General features: G+C 49.4%; 2 protein-coding genes across 4 annotated transcripts; both read right to left on the bottom strand.

Annotated features, from left to right (window-relative positions):
• Window positions 1-237: 237 nt before the first annotated feature.
• Window positions 238-4,140, bottom strand: LOC135384231 (uncharacterized). 2 transcript variants are annotated; one of them, XM_064613441.1, is made up of 2 exons: window positions 4,020-4,140; window positions 238-2,233 (listed from the first exon to the last, which is right to left on the bottom strand). In XM_064613441.1, the coding sequence occupies exons 1-2, from the start codon at window positions 4,101-4,103 to the stop codon at window positions 359-361; spliced, it is 1,959 nt and encodes a 652-aa protein (XP_064469511.1). In that variant the 5' UTR covers window positions 4,104-4,140; the 3' UTR covers window positions 238-358. The 2 variants fall into 2 exon arrangements, with proteins under 2 accessions (XP_064469511.1, XP_064469512.1); XM_064613442.1 differs by having other exon boundaries at window positions 238-2,572; window positions 4,020-4,106.
• A 5,557-nt stretch (window positions 4,141-9,697) lies between these two features.
• LOC135384230 (uncharacterized) lies at window positions 9,698-15,038 on the bottom strand. Of its 2 annotated transcripts, none has more exons than XM_064613439.1 (2): window positions 14,897-15,038; window positions 9,698-11,955 (listed from the first exon to the last, which is right to left on the bottom strand). In XM_064613439.1, the coding sequence occupies exons 1-2, from the start codon at window positions 14,960-14,962 to the stop codon at window positions 9,787-9,789; spliced, it is 2,235 nt and encodes a 744-aa protein (XP_064469509.1). In that variant the 5' UTR covers window positions 14,963-15,038; the 3' UTR covers window positions 9,698-9,786. The 2 variants fall into 2 exon arrangements, with proteins under 2 accessions (XP_064469509.1, XP_064469510.1); XM_064613440.1 differs by having other exon boundaries at window positions 9,698-11,952.
• Window positions 15,039-16,703: the final 1,665 nt, after the last annotated feature.

The raw sequence follows: 16,703 nt of genomic DNA, 5'->3' as shown, positions 1-16,703 counted from the left end.
CTGAGATCCAGCCTGTAAAAAAAAATTCCGAGAGAATCTTCCAACAGCACAGCTTGTATCAGGCTGAGCAGATAAACAACGAGAATTATCCCAGACAGTCGACATTTATGGGTAAAAACGAACATATGCCTCCAGCGATCACGAATCAATGAAAATGGAAAAAGGTGCAGTGGGGCAAGTTTCGATCCCTTGACTCAGCACCTTACATATTAAATTCCATCACAGACAGATTCGTGATATCATTTTTTAGGCAGTTTTATTCCAAGAACGTGCATCTGCTTCCTCCAACAGATCCGTCCGCAACAAAGAAAAGGAAGAAAGAAAATGAAAGTAAAGAAAACGCGCAACCAGGTTCTCCCTACCTACATACACAGTATCGCTCCATCGTCGAAGATGCAATACAGGACGACTGATACCTATACATATTAAGCCGACTTAGCTTTTCTAAGGATATTGTGCCATTTTGAAAAACTCTCACGGCACCTTCGAGGACGGCGTCTCCAGGCCTAGTGACGATCGTAATCCAATAATACGAAGAACTCTTTGTGGCTGCGCCGGAGATCTTGCGAACGTCGGTTATTTCTTTCAGAACGTGCATCTTGCACATTCCTGGCGCCTCATTCATCAACCATTCGTTCACTGTCTTTACAATAAAGTGGGCCATCAATAAATGCGCGGCTCCCGTCGTGTTGTCGTCCTCTAGCTCGTGGCAGCAACAATAGTACGCGTCTATAAAGGCGTCGTTGCAACTTCGATTTTCTGGTATTTCATGCAGGAGACTGAGTCCGTACCTCGTACGGTACTCCGCCTGGTAACGGGAACCCGGAAACTGAGCCAATTCCACTAGGGTGGCATGTATGTCGAAAGGTGTGGTCAGCCTGTGCTGGTTGACGCGGAGGTTCTCCATTATTTCCGGGTACATTTCGCGAAACGCGGGCGGGAACATCATAATGCACAGAGGCAGGCGGTCCTCGTAGCGTCCCATGAGGGTCTGGCGGAAGTCGCCATAACGCAAACCGTGATCGCTGACGAAGACGACCAGAGACCTGTTCATCACGCCGGTCTTCGTGAGTGTCTCGAAAGTACGTCGAAATGGGAGATCGACGTAGCCGGCGTAGTTGAAGAAGTCGTGCGTGAGGTCGGACATCCAGGAGTAAATGAAAGAGGGCCGGTCAGCGAGTACCGTAAGCAGCGATGACGTGTACTGCAGGTAAGCCTCCGTTCGTAAGCGCTGATGCATGCAGTAGTCTGAATGGCTCGTGCTGTAAACTCCTAACATAAGCAGTCGTGGGTAGTAGTCTGTAGGAGCACCGCGAAAGCCACTACAGAAGAAAGTGAACAGTCCCCACTCGGGCGCCTCTTCCAGGAACATTGTCCTGTAGCCCATGCCAGAGTAGGTGTCCCAGAGGAAGCTTTCATTGTCCATGGCATCCCTTTTGCAAGCCCTGCATCCTTCATCATAGTTCATTCCGGACAGCATGGCGAGTTGGTTAGGAAAAGAATTGGGGCCCACTTTGGTAAGCCCAAATAATTCGATCGTATGAAAGTTGCGGAACAGGTAGTTTCTTGTGATCTCCAAGTGGCGCAGAGAGTTCAGCCTCGAGACGCTGTCGACACCGAGAAAGATTATGTTCATTCGGCTGACTCCGTCTGTTTTTCTTGGTGAGATTTTATTGCAGCGACGCTCCACTCTCTGCTTCAGCATAGGGATCAGGAAGAAGTCGTGAAAGGTCGAGTTACCTTCTAGCTTGCATTCCACCTTGATCTGCTCAAACTTTATCGGCCTCCCGAAGCGCAAGATGTGAGGGGCGCTAAAATACACCGTAAAGTCTGCAGCTTTACTGGACTCGTTCCTCTTAACGTAACGGTAGGAACAAGTGAGGGTTTCAGGGCTGGTATTGTAGTACTGGGTAAGCACGTCGGTGTTGAGTAAGAGAATATTCCTCTCTTGTTCTACGAAGGAAGGCCTGTGGAAGCACTTGTAGTATTTGACTCTGTTATAATACTTTGCTACGGAAGGGTCGAAAGGGCTAAAGTCGGGGATTCTGCAGGCACTGGTGTCCACGACATAGCCACGTACCACAGGCCGAAATGTTGAGTTTGACGGGAACAGTTTGGATTTTACTGTCAGCGCTGAACTGTAGGCAGCGAGGAGGAATCCAAACGTAACAATGGTTGCGGACAACAGAGTCGCTCCCATGCACTTGTTATTGGCATTCTTCACGGACGAAACCTGTGTAGGGATAAAGAGGAATGTGGTTACTTGGAATGAGACGAAAGGAACAGGATTTTCCTCAACACTTGCCTTGTCTATATGCTGTCGTGAGCACTAGACGTTACCGATATTGATATAGGATATGATATAAGATAGGATATAATATAGGATATGAGATACAGGACGATATTCCTGTAGCGGTAGTTGTTTTTCGAAGCCGTGTTGGAACCACGAAGCAACAGTGGCTTTGAATGCTGTATAGCCGTCGATCGATGGACAAGAGGAGTGAGAGGAAGCATGCGTCTTGTGCAGACTTCAGAGGGCAGTCTACACGTTCCTCCACCCAAGTAGTTCCCCCTAAATGAAACATTGATTGAAAACCAGCATTGAAAACCAGATTGAAAAGACAGCAGACCTTCTTCAAGTACCAATATTCAACTGAAATATATGCGTATGAGTTGCATTCATTTCAGCCAATTTTTACCGCACTTATTGCGCGTGTTTCACTTAAGACGGACTCGCTTCTTAAGTCTATGGAGGATTTTTGTCCGCACCGTTAACGTAAACCTCGCTAAACTTCTATACGAAACAAGTACAGTCGTGTTCCCCTGGAGTCTATCTAGGGAAGAACACATTTTTAAAGGCCTGACGCGATCCCTTGATTTTTGGCGAATTAAAGTCTCTAAAGTTTTCAATATATGGGAGGCCATGGGAGATGCAACAAAAATCGCTTGTCTTGGCCTGGCCGCCCGTGATATTATGGCTAAAATGGTGTCATTCCCTAGAGTAGCAGTCTGGGAATTGATTGCAATCAACAAATTCAGCAAGCTCGCTGCTATTTTCCAGATCCCTAGGAATGAAAATAATGGCTTTGTCGTTTGCTAGCATGTTCTGTACGCTGGCGCCCATTAGATTCCTTCCATAGAGAGCACGAGAAAAGCAAAGTTAAGAAAACCATGTTGGGACGGTGGAAGGGAACATTAACTGTATCACCCTTTGTACGTATCCCTTTGTGGCTAGCGGCCACTGCCCTCCTAGCTGAAAAGAGAGCTGTATCGCATGAGCACGCCTTAAACCTTGACTGCAGGATTTTGCAAGTGGAGATAATTTCGCGCGTGACGCTATACCTACTTGGCAGACAGACTTCTGCTGCCACGCTGTGAATAATTTATGACAGAGAAACCTACGAAAAAAATCGTGGTAGTCAGCCACTGCATTACAAAAGAAATACGACCACGCAAACTTTCGTCTTTATGTATTTCCTAGGCGCTATAGGTGGCGTGCATATGACGTTACACTATTGCTTTACCTGTGCTTTTTCCCTCTTTCTGGTGAACCGGCGCACCCTGCCTATACGCGTGCTTCTTTTCACTCTTCTTGGAGAACCGGCGCACACAAATGCACCTCACCTATACGGATGACTGTAAACGAAGGTTTGCGTGGTCGTATTTATTTTGTTGCACAGCGCTTGCTAACCACCATTTTTTTGTAGGTTGGCACAAATTCTTTACTGGCACAAATTCTTTACTCTGAGGCAGAATAACATAAGTTTGTGCTGTCTAAGTCTGTGTCTGTGCCTGTCTGTAGTCTCAAGTCTGCGTCAAGGAGGTATCCCGTCAAGGACGTATCACGTCTTGCACGAAGATGTGACTGATCGTTTAGAGCACCCACCCTGTCGAACAACGACTACAACACTGAATGCCTCCACTTGTAACTAAAGAATGGCTTTTGACGAATGGCAGATTCGAACCCCGTTATTTCCAGTCAGAAATGGTGTCGATGATGAACATTGAGCCGCGCTTACCCAATGTCGTATGCTTCGTAGGACCTTCTTGCGTCTCCTTCCAGGTATAGACTTCATCCTGGGCTGACTCCAGAGTGCAGGCATGCTGGTGTTCTTCTTTGTCGTCTTCTACAGGGCACACGCTCATCCCTCTACCTGTCGGTCTTCTTCTTTGTCACAGATGGTGGTTTCCAGCTGATTCACCAAAAAGCAGCGTGGCTGCAGCGGCACAGCAGCATCCACGGCACCAGCTCACGTGGCTCAGCGGTTAGCGTGCTGACCATGGCACATCGCGGCTGGGAGGTACCAGTGTTCGAATCCTTGCCTGGGGCTTTTCCTGCATTTGCCTCAGACGCTTTCAGACACATGTAGGCACAGTTCCTTTAGAAGTCGGCCCAGGACGCACATTCTCCGACGGCCGACGGTGGCGAGTCCTTTCACCAGCACCTCAACCAGCATCCACGGCGCCGTTCGTGATCATAGTTGTCTCACGACGTGCAAACTATATTATAAGGTGAACCCTCGTTAGTATGACCCCCGTTAATCTGACATTGTCGTTTTATATGACATCTTTCCTTGGGAACCGTTTCGCCGCCATCTAAATCCACATCGATAGCATGATCGTTTGTCTCTCTGAGACAATTCGTGTCACAGTACACGGTCAAACACACGCATTCTCCTCTCGATATTATGACCACGCGTCAAACTACACTGCCACTTGACCTCGGACTAGCCCCAAGGAGAGTCTAGGACCACGTACTTCAGGCAGAGGGCGACACCTGCTAAAATAGGCCGATAAGGTTTGGGAATGACCTCTGAATGATGTTGTTGACTTCGGGATTACGCTTTTCGAACTGCGAAAGCGCTGCAGTGCATGTTGAAAAAGGCACCCACCACGAGCCGCTGCTGCCGCACAGCGTCACTGTGACGCTCATGGACGCACGAGAGTGACATATTGGATCTGCCCAGAGGACGCCCGAAAATGTTGTGGATGGGGTGCATGATGTCAAGCTGAGTCCCTCCCTCTTCCCATACACACGTTCATCCACAGTGCTCTTGGCTCCCACGGGTTTCATTCGTCCCGTATGAACGTCACCTATAGCCCATCATCTTTTCTTTTGTTTTTTGCTCTAGTCGTGTCGACGCCGTTACCTGCTCCCCCCCCCCCCCACGTCACTCGGAACGAGGAAAGCGGAGTAGGGAAACTTCGTTACCAAATGGATTTCAAGGTAGCGGCATTCTCACACTCACTTATACGAAATTGTTTCCCCTCCAAAATTGCTTCCCCTCTCGGAATTGCTTGGTCCCTGGCCCAATCCAGCCCAGTAACGATCAGCGCTCAAAGCCCTTCTGACATTTCTGGACACCATCGGACTCCGATCATTATTGTGAAGGGGCTCTGTATTTTATACCCCACATCCCCGCCAGCAATGGGGTAGAGTATCGACCCTGGCGATGAACCTCCCCACTCTCCTTCTGAAAATAAAGTTGTTGTTGTTGTTGTCTCACTTACGCGAACTAAATACGGTTGTGAAAAACAGTTTCTGACTCTCGGGGTAACAGATGACAGTTCTTCTTTTTTTTTCATGTGTGTTTCGGTGATCTGATCCCCAATTTTCGTCCGTTGTCTTGTTCCGGGAACGTAACCCCGCGTCTATAGACGCGGGGTTACATTGGAGTATGCCACCCTGCATGGAGTGGACAAGTAGTAAGTGTACCACGCCGGACGTATACGACCGGCGTGGTACACTTACTACTTGTCCACTCCATCGAGGGTGACGTAACGCGTTTGCCTTCGGGAGGGAAAGTTTTTGATACTCCTCTTTAGACTCCTGTTTCGGTTTGATTGCTCGCGCATCTGAGGCATAATTCTTCACACCGAAAGAAACAAATGTTGAATTCCAATGGCAGAGTTGGAGCAAGTGGCAGACTTGGCAATGGAGGGGCTTGATCTGGCCTAGAGCAATTAAGTGATCCGAATCTGCGACTGGCCCATTCTTGCGCCCAACTTGGAGTTTAGCCCTGGCCAATCTCCCTTGGTGGATGACGGCCAGAGACAGAGGAAGAAGAAGAAGAAGAAGAAGAAGAAGGTACTCATGTTCCATTATAAAGCCATGTTTTGCAACATCAAGGTCCTCCTAATCTCCTAAGACTGGCATTGTAATGTCTGGCTTATCGCTTCCTTCATGAGACAAAATCGCCAACGTACGACGCGAAAGACTAGTCGCCGCGAAGACGCGTTGCAAGGTGGCCATGTTGGCGAAGCAGAGACAGGAAATAGGAAGCACGAGCGACAAGTGACACGTCACATAGAATTCCGGTTGACTCTGCCTATTTTGGCGGAGCAGTCTGGGTTGCTCCCTGGGGCGACCTTGGCTCAAATGCCGCTCCGAAGCTCCCATTGGAAGACTCCAGAACTGTTCCCAGTCTGCCAATCAAACAGACTTGCTCTCGGCGGAGCAAAACTTGCTCCGGAGGCGCTCCGAATCTGCCATTGGAATTCAGCATTAAAGTTGATGGCAGGTATACTGTGGATGTTATGCATCAAGTAACAGCTGTTTTTTTTCCTCTTTTACGGCGAACACACTCCTGCGTCCACGGAAGTATTGATTCAACTAAGTCATCTCTGCTTTCTTTATTATTACTTATTATATATAAGTATTATATATACTAAGTACATGGTATATAATAAGTATACTTATTATATATTATTACTTATCACACGTGCTAGTGACAACCAGCATGATCGTGCAATTAGATACCAAAGTGGATGTCTGCAATGACCCTCCAGAGACAAAATATAACAAACACATCGCTTTTGTTCTGCGTAGCGGTACATGCCCGGAAGGTGCGTTTCTCGTTAAAGTGACAGTTCGGTTTATGACCACGGGAACGGCGTTGGTCACATTAACCGTGGTTTTATAATATCATTGTAATGACAGGCCTTGGGAAGCACTGAGATCCAGATGGATTACCATGAAACCGATTTCGTTTAAACATATTAAAGGGACTATGAAATTTCCCGAACCCCCATACTTTTTTTCGATGGAAATCGTTCTTCTCGCAGAGAAACTAATATGCCACAAATTTTTCCGGACGAAACCGCTCCACTCTGCGAGGAGCGCGCGCTGGAAATGTCTCATCCGCGTTCCTCCTCTCCCGCGCGTATTTCCCTGCCGATGGTGTAACTGTACGGACCGCTCTTCGGTTCCCCGTTACGTCACCGGTGTTGCACAATGGCAAGTAATGCCGCGAGCTCGCGCTGTGGCTGTCGCCACGATGAACGCATACACGGGATCCTACGGCGCATGCTCCTGGCGGGATTCCTCGGCTCGGCAACACGTCACGATGACGTGTTGCTGAGCCGGCCGTGGTCGCGTCAAGTTACCCGTTGTGTCTCCGCTCGGCAGCTCATCACGGCGCGGCGCCAGCTGTCCTCCCTTCGCCGCTCTGTTTAAATTCGCTCCCGAGAAATCCGCTCGCGCGACAAAAGTAAAATTTCGGTTCTAGACTCAGAAAGATGTCTTCTTTCGAATGAAACGAAGAAAAAAATAGTTTCATAGTCCCTTTAACGTTTCTGTTACAAAATGCTGTCAATGGGAGTGTAAGGTCCAGTACTGCCGTTTACAACTATAGAATACAACCTCCTCCGAACAAGCACGGGAGTTGAACGAAAGTCCCCAGATGGCAAAGCGTATAACCTTCAAACGTCACTTCCTGCGAACGTACGTTCGCAAGGATGACCCGCTTCCGGTGGTCGCGAAAAATGATCGGAAATCGTTTCCCTTAAAAATAACTGCAGGGACGACGACGATGCACCAATTCCACTTTCAACGGGAACGTGTTTCCCTCAAATCTCCCTTGATTTTGCTCTTGACATCCGCTTCCCTTGCGGTACCATTACAACTCCGCGAGGGATGATATCGCTTTATTATGGCGCGGACTCACAGTAAGAGGAGCCATCTATGAATGTGTACAGCTCTCGTCAACCTTAATAATAACACTAGAAAAAAATACGATCACAGCAACCCTGAAGGCCTTCAGGAAATCTAAATTGAACACAATTATTGTGACAATTTTACCCGATGATTTTATTCCCCTAACAATCCATTCAGTGCCTTTAGGGTGGCTTTTATCGTACTCAGAAATGAGAACGGATATTTTTTTCCCCCAGTGTCATTATTAAGGTTGACCGGAGCTGTACCAGCTTTAAAATGAACAACACGAGTACCTTTCCCACGCACATTTCTCGTCTGACCGCACCATCCGTACCATCCACATTGATTACATATTCCTTTTAGTCATAGTGAATATTAAAGCAAACTCTCCTTGGTTGTCCTGCATTCCTGACTGGAATTCTTTGCCTTCAGTTGTGTTGCACGTTTGAGGAAAGCCTTTTTGAAACGATTAGTATAACTGAATAAGCCGGTTTTCAAGAAATCGAGAGAGAGACAACGATGTCATACGGGGTGATGGTTGGCTATAGCTGCGTGCTTTGCGGTCAAGCTCTGTTGAAACAGCGATATAGTTTGAGGGTATATATCCCGAAATGCCGCCGTTAAGGATCCGCCGTTTAAAATCCCATACGTTTAAAAATTCCAAACGGCGCTGTAGCGTAACCTTGCCCGCGCGTGCCAAGCTGCGGGGAGCCTCCTAGCCGCGTGGTGAACTGTCAAAAGACAAATCTAAACTAACCTAACCTCTAAAAAACTAACCTAGCCAAACCAAATACTGACTGCCGATGTGATGTGGTCGCCCTGCCAAGCCTAACGGTCGCGAAAAAAGAAAGAAAGAAAAATACTTTTTATTGACGACAATGACTTCTACCGACGTCATCACGCAACACTGCGAGATTTGACAGTAATATGTATTATTGGACACTATGATTGCACCATTCTTCATATTCAAGCTTTAACGTAGAAATGTGGGATTCTGAACATCCGGGTTTTTAAAAGGTGCGATATCGTGGCATATCTACCATAGCTTGTCTTTCATTTTGCTTGTTTGTCTCGTTGTACCAACCTCGTTCGCCTTGCCAGACCGCGGTATAACGCTACAGTGTTCATCCTCACACGTGTGGTTATATGGTCCGAGGAGTTAGACAAAGGTTTTTGGAACTGCATCAACGCCGGAGATCGAGGCGGGCGGCATGTTGTGGTTCCCTCCAATCTGCGTTTTTTTTGCGATTCTACGACGGCTACGAAGAGTACAAAGCAAAGAAACGAAACCCGGGCAGCAGCACAACCCTCGTTCAGGCTACACCGCTCACCTCGCCAACAATTTCACCAACCACAAATAAATAGATCGATTTTTGATTGGTCGATCAACCAATCAATCAATCAATCCAGTCAATCAGTCCAGTCCAGCCCGATCAGTCAATCAATCAACCAGTCAACCACTCAGTCAGTCAGTTAATTTCTCAACGCTCTTTCACCCGGCCTCATTTCACCGCACGCACAGCTTACGCTTAATTTCGCATTACACCAGTCGTAACCGTCCTGAAAATTTTTTCACATCGCATCAGGAATTTTTTTTAGACTTCTAAACTCGCGAAGCAACAAAGAAACTACATGCGGATGTAGCCGAGCACTCGAGCATCTAGGGCGTCCCTCCGAAATCTTTATTAACCTGTATGCACCACGCTCGTGGATGGGAGTAGTGGACAAAAACTTGCGAGCCATGAAAGCACAAAAACGGTGTACCAATAACGAGACCAGCTCAGTCGGTTGGTCGTGCTTTAATAAACCACTCATTGTTCGAAAAAATGCGCCCATTTTTAGCGCGTCGTTCACCAAAATAAGCATTTTTGCGGCGGATTCATCGGAGAGTTGGGTGGGCAAGAAAATACCTTGCTAAAGTACACAGAGTTCATGAGAGGCACGTTGCATCTCTCATCCGGAGGTGGGTGTGTCGATCCTTCAGATATAGTCAGCGGTTGTCCGCACCAGTGTACACAGAGAGTGACATAGAAAAGCTGATCTCTCGACAGGCCTTTCACGTCACCCAGATGTACCCTGGATTCTCTGGCAGCCTTCTGGTACGCCCTTAAGAGGGATAAAGTGCCGAGGGCGTCTGCCTGGTATTCCTGCGCGAAAGCAACGAATGACCTCGCTTTCGGGACACTGTCCACGTGTTCCGTATAGCACCGCTCCAGGATCTTGTACTCCGCAAGACTCTTCCGCGTAAACCACGGAGATAAGGCCCCGTTGCCATCCCTCAGACGGCCCTCTTGATCATAGCCGTGCATTATCTCGTGCGTCGTTATGGATCCCAGCATGCCATAGTTGATCTCAGGGGGGCCACCTGCGCTAAAGAGCGGTTTCAGGAGGAAAGGGACACCCACTGAGATGAAGTTCGCGCTAAGCATGTTGAAGCCATTGTCTTCGTTCGCATTCAGAGGGACCGCCAGGTCGTAGAAATAATCGGAGAAACCATCCGCTACACCTTTCCAGTCCTTCTTTGTTTGAAATGCGTTCAGCTTTAGATAATCCAGGACAAAAGGGCCGTTTAAGTCGGGGAAGTCCTTGTAGAACGCATCGACTTTTTGGGACGTATTCAGTTTAGGCGGGTATCCCAGGCGGACCTTCAGCTTAGATATTTTCTGTAAGGCTCCGGAGCGTGTTTCCTCATCGATCCACGAGCATGTCTTAAAGGATTCTTTAATTTCGTTCACGATTCTTTCGGCCACTTCTCTGGCAGCGCTAACTGTTTCTTCGTCAACCATCGGAAAGACCGTTGTAGAACCCGCTGGGACTGACATGGCCCCGAGGACCGTGTTAATGCACCAGAAGGTCTTGTACACCGCCACTTCATAGAGGTAGAGGATGCATCTCCAGGCGAATAACCATCTCAGTTCCTCATCCGAAATGAGCCTTTGTTTTCCGAAGACGCGATGAAAAAATCCAAAGTCGGCCTCGGTCATGCTTATCTTCATGTTTTGAAGGGGACGAGATGATTCGTAGCGCTCGAGGGCTTTAGTCCATGCCTTTGAGAGAGTGTCGTCCCCGTTTTCCAGACCTAATTTCCCCAACTCGAATACCTTGACAGCGTTGCTGCCATTTGACACTAGGCTGCCAGTTCTTGACATGTTGCTGACTTCACTTCTCTTGTGCTCTGCCTCAGTGATGCGTTGGACAAGGTCATCGCTGACGGGCGTCAAGAATAATTTCGACATAATTTCGCCTATACTCGAATATTTCAACAACAATGAGTCTTCGGTGATCTGCCGCAGCGTAAAATTTGGAGAACCGTAATCTTCTTGCTCCAACTTGAAAACTAACGGAATGTTAGTTTCGAATATGAATTTAACCATGACGTCCAACGGGTCAAAGGACATGCTTCCTCTTGGATCCATCTGATGTTGGGCTAAGAAGTCTGAGGCGGCTTTCGCAGACTCATTTTTGTCAACTTGGGTGCAATGTCTGTACAGCGCTGCGGACTGCTGAAAAGGAGTTCTCCCACGTGCGGGAATGTGTTCTTTCTCCAATTTTTTCTGTATAGCTTCGGTCAAATTTCGTGTAGCAACATTCTGATACCTCTTATCTACGTACACGCCGCTCTTTCTCAGCTGCTCAGTCATGCCACAGGTAAACGCGTAGAAGTTGTCACACGGGTCCTTGTCCGTGTCTATGATAGCCTCAAAGTACTCGCGGACGTACCGGCAATGATCGCTGTCGCAGACGTCTTCGCTCAGCGGGCTGGTTCTTTCCGCCGGCGTCGCGGTGGTATCTTCATAATCTCCGTAGTTCGCTTCAGGAGGTCTCGGCCTCGGCGAGAGTTTTCGCATCTTTACGTTTCCAGGAGATAGCGGTGTGTGAGCTTTCTCCGTCGTACTTTGTTCTTTGATAACCAAAACCCAGACAGCTGCTGCAGCGATGCCCAGGACCAAGACGGCGAAAACCATCATTGCCACTATAGCGTAGGTTTTGTTGCTGGCTTGTCCGGCAGTCGTCCCCTGCTTGGAAGCGAGAATTTATAAACGACGTAAACAACGCGAAGTGACCGAGGCAGCAACGACACAGACACATTAAGTTTCAAACGCCCAGAAATTAGCGAATTCGAAGAACTAACGGACAAGAGGCGCTGACACCAGGAATGGCCCCCTATTACTTGAAGCGCAAGGGAAACTGCGTGCTAGTGCGGTGTAGCATATCTGGCAACCATGTTCGATTCCTGGCGTCAGCACGTCTTTTCCCTGGATTGTTTTCGAAAGAGAATTTATTTCGCGGCAATGTGGTGAGCCGTACATAAAATACAAGTACCACTCTCTGCAGTTCTTGTTCAGCACGCGCATTATAGTGCTTTCATAAAAATATAGGAACACCGGGCATGTGACCAAATAAACTATCCAGCATAGGCCATTAAGTTCCCCTAGCATTCTCACGTACAGGCGTGGCCCACCTTAACTATAGCGCGTGGCCTACTTAGAGTCACTGTACCGGGGGACCCCAGGTACAGTGACTCTAGGCCTACTTGCATGCCAGCGCCGCCATGTGTCGATGACCGGGCGTGCTGGGGAGGAGGCTCTGGGGCCCTGGTGCACGAGTGCCCACTCTCGACTGGGGCATGGCAAGCACGCACGAATCACTTCAGGACACTATAGGCTTCAGGCAAAAACATCGATGTTTTCTTTTGCGCATTTGCATCCACACAAACACGTGACCAAACAAAAATTATGTGATAACACATACCACATTGAAGAGAACGCTCAGAGCAACCATGAGTGAGCCTACAGTGTTTGCAGATGCCTCCAACTTATTTCATAATATTGTGCCCCTCAAGCTCGCCCTTCCGCAAGCCGGCATTTACAGAGAGAGAGAGAGAGAGAGAGATTATGGGTTTAATGGCACAAAGGCAACAAAGGCCATAGAGCGCCAAAACTACGGTGAGTGTGTGGGAGATGATTGTGCGAGAGAGTGTGTGTGGTGGTTAAAAGCTATCTACAGGTATGAGCGATGAGATGAACCAGGATAAGAGAGAGGGGAGGATGACGATAACAAGTGAGTATGGCAGTTAAAAGCTGTCTACAAGTGTGAGCGATGAGGTGATCCAGGATGAGATATTTACATGAGGAGTTCGGTGATATTGGATAAAAGCGGAGCAATGCTTAGCGTCTACATCTGACTAAGTAGCCCACACACGGTCAAAAATTGGATGACATTATCAAACAGCACAAGAGGAGTGTCACCCAGTAGAACGGCTGGATGGAGTGGGGGCATGGTATCTGTAGAATGTGGTGAAATACTGTTGGCGTTGGTGTTCGAAGTGAGGGCAGGATGCCAGTACGTGCAAGACAGTCAAGCTGTCACCACAGAGCGCGCAAGCTAGCCGATCCTGACCCCTGAGTAGGTGGTGATGCGAGAGCCATGTGTGCCCAATCCTCAATCCCGCGTAAAGAACTTCGGAGGATCTGTTGACGTGTTCAGTCCGATGCGGGGGGAAAACGTGTGGCTGTGTGACGTACGTGTAGCTTGTTATTTTCTTCCCATGTCCCACTCCTGCTGCCACTGTGCGTAGACAGCTCTCTTTAACACAGGCAGGATGTCTTGGTATAGGGTAGTCCTAGAGCTGACTCCTCTTGTGCCAACGCTCGCCGAGCCTCACGGTCGGCTCGTTCATTCCCCGGGATCCCAGTGTGGCTAGGCACCCGACACAGACAGATTGAAAAGCCCGGGGAACAAAGTTGAGCCGCAAGCGCCCGTACTCGATTGACGAGGCGATTCTTGCTGTCATAGCATGAAAGCAGCGCACGCACAGAGCTTAAAGAATCGCAGTAAATTACCGAATTTTGAAGGTCGCTTTGTTGAATGTGCCGCAGAGCCAGGAGAATCGCGTAAAGCTCCGCGGTGAAAACTGTGGCGCTCGTGTATCAGGCGTGCAGTCATAATAGAATCACCTTCAAGGGCAACGGCCGCCACACCATTGCTTACTTCGGTCCCATCAGTGTAGATAGCATGGTGGTTCCCGAAGTCATGCTGAATCTTCAGGAATTCCTGGAGATTGACAGTGTGTGCAGTGGATTCTTTGTCAAACTGTGTCATTTGGATTGTATAGGTGTCTCTGCCAAGGGGTAGCCTCGAGGACTGCCTGCTGCAGGGGAACGCCAAAGGGACTGGATCCCACACGGGAACTCGTCGCCCGCACACGAAGCGGAAACGAGGGTACAACAGAGGGCTTTGTAAGGAAGATTCACTCCAGAGCGGGGTTCCCACTACAGTGTAGAACTGGGTCATCGCCCTGGCATCTGTACTTTAGCGCAGCCTTCACATGTTCAAATTGTCTCCGTCTCTCGAGCGACCATTCAGTGCCCTCAACACACAAACTCTTCGCAGGGGACCAGGTGGCGAGTCCGATGCCTTCGTGGTGGATGGGGTCCAACACCTCCAATGCCGAAGGCCGCGCCGAGCCATACACAACACTCCCCTACTCAATTACAGATCGCACAACCGAGTCGTAGACCCGCAACAATGTGACTTTGTCGGCTCCCCACGATCGACGGGATAAAACATGAGTATGAGCACGCCCTCCAGCCACGCACTAGGCGGTGCGGACATGACAATGTGCCACCGGTTAGGTCAGAAGATGGTCTTCACGACACAGGCGTTAAAATTGCATACGGTTCACGCAATATACGAGGGTCATTCCCGTTTAATTTCCTTAATAATCAGTTCCTCTTTTAGGTGAAAGCATTCGATTTTCGTTTTTATTGGTTTTAAAAAGTCAGTGGTCCCGATACGGAACTACATCCCTTTATTATAATGACTGACTGGGGAGTACCATCGCCCAGGTGGGATACTCGACCCGATATCGCTAGTGGTAATGGAACTATGAGTCGCCTCAAAGTGAGGACCCAAGTTCTACGGCGTCCAAAAAGGTCAGAGAAAAGATTCTGCACATACCTCTTGGGAATTCCACGGAGAACCGCTGGCATACTGGACAACGATGAAAGCTTCCGAATCCGCCATCCCTTCTTGTTCTTCTTCTTCGGCCTCGGGGAGTGACCGTTATCCACTAAGGGCCATACCACCTTCTTCGTCTTCTTCTTCTACCAAGGAGATGATGGCGTGAGCCACTAAGACAGAATCGGCAAGGACAAATGGCGTAATTAGGGTAGATGAGACGCACGTACTAATGACATATATATGCGCCAAACGAACGCAGATCTTCGTCTCCTCGTCACATTGCCCAGATCTTGCAAGTCTCCACCGCTTCTTCTTCTTCTGCTTGAAATAGGTGGCGCGGAAATAGGTGAGTTCATTTATGGCAGGTTTGTCTGGCGATTTCATGTCAAGATGGCCTGGCGCACAGAAATTGCCCACGCTGGATCACGTGACCGTTGCCACGCGAGTGCTAGGAAAGCGCGGTTTTAGCCGCTTGGGTGACGCTAGGGGCATCGCGGTCGCTCCTCTTCGAGTTTCGTCGTCTGCTAACCCACATGAACTATGACGGTGACTATTATAGGTGACCCCTCCCGCCGTCGTCCTGGATGCGCTCTGTCCACCTCACGTTGAACGTCCAGAAATCTGCAGAAATCTGCAGGGCCATCATGTCGAAGTCATAAGCCAGAAGAATTTGCACCATCCTCCGCTGTGCCAGCGTCCGCTCTGGTATGGGCAGGAGCGCCCTGTTCTTCCTGTACAAGTGCTACGTGCGGCTAATTCTTGAGTTTGGATATCTGTTTTCTCGTACCTCTCTGGCTATCGTGAGTCTGAACAGGCCTCAGCCATAGCCTGAGCAGGCTATCCGCCGTAGAAAGAAGAGCCCGTCGCCTTTTTAGGGGCCTCCCCAAGTATACGGCCAACCAGGCGCTTTATGCAGAAGCCCGCATTCCCCCTCTGAAGATTCAGTTCCGCCTACTCCCAGTGAACACTTTCTTTTCGCTCTGCCAGGGCCCTTTAGCAACCAGAGGGAACCAGTCTCTCAAGCATCGGACCCAGTGGATCGCCCCGGCGATGGCGAAAATCCAACACCCCGCAGGTCGTCTTTGTCGAATCTCTTCTGTCCTCGCTGAATGCCCCTCTGACTGCTCTTCCTGTGTCCACCACTCCGGTCTCGACCACGGCCATGCGAGTTGCCGACGCCTTCCAGCACGGCCTTGCCGACGCTCCGTCCCCCAGGCTTGAAGGTCACCTCTCGGCGCACGTCAACAAGTTCCCGTCTCGCTCTGTCGTCGCGACCGATGCCTCTGTGTCGGCTCAGCTAGAGGGTGCCGGCGCCGTCTTCCCTCAGCTGGACTGTCACTGCCCCATCCGCTTCTCGGACTACACTCCAGTGTTCGGGAGCGAACTCTTCGCCATGATACTGGCCCTCAGAATGGTGTCCCGTGCATACCCTGCCCTTGTCCGACTCCCTATGGGTCATCACCGTCCTATCCAGCCCCTCCTGCGAGTGGCTCCAGCTCCTGCAGGCCCTGAGTCCAAGCTACATCACGGATGTAGCTCTGACGTGGACCCCGGGTTACTGTGGCCTCTCTCCCAACTTGTTGGTGGACAGTCTGGCTAAAATCTCATTCTCTGGCCCGTTCATTGATGTTATTTCGCCTCTGCACTCTATCACGCGGGCCGGGTATAGAAGGCTACAGGGGCTGACTGGGGGCTCTCCGCTCGCTGCCAGCCTAGTACGTGAACATTTCCCACGCTTTGTAGACTGACCGCTGCATCTCCCGTGACGTTGAAGTCTTGCTGATTCGTCTGCGCTGCCTAGCCC

This window comes from Ornithodoros turicata, chromosome 2 (genome assembly GCF_037126465.1).
Source record: "Ornithodoros turicata isolate Travis chromosome 2, ASM3712646v1, whole genome shotgun sequence".
Lineage (NCBI taxonomy): Eukaryota > Metazoa > Arthropoda > Arachnida > Ixodida > Argasidae > Ornithodoros > Ornithodoros turicata.
The sequence above is the reverse complement of the archived record's forward strand: the minus strand, read 5'-3'. Positions and strand labels throughout refer to the sequence as shown.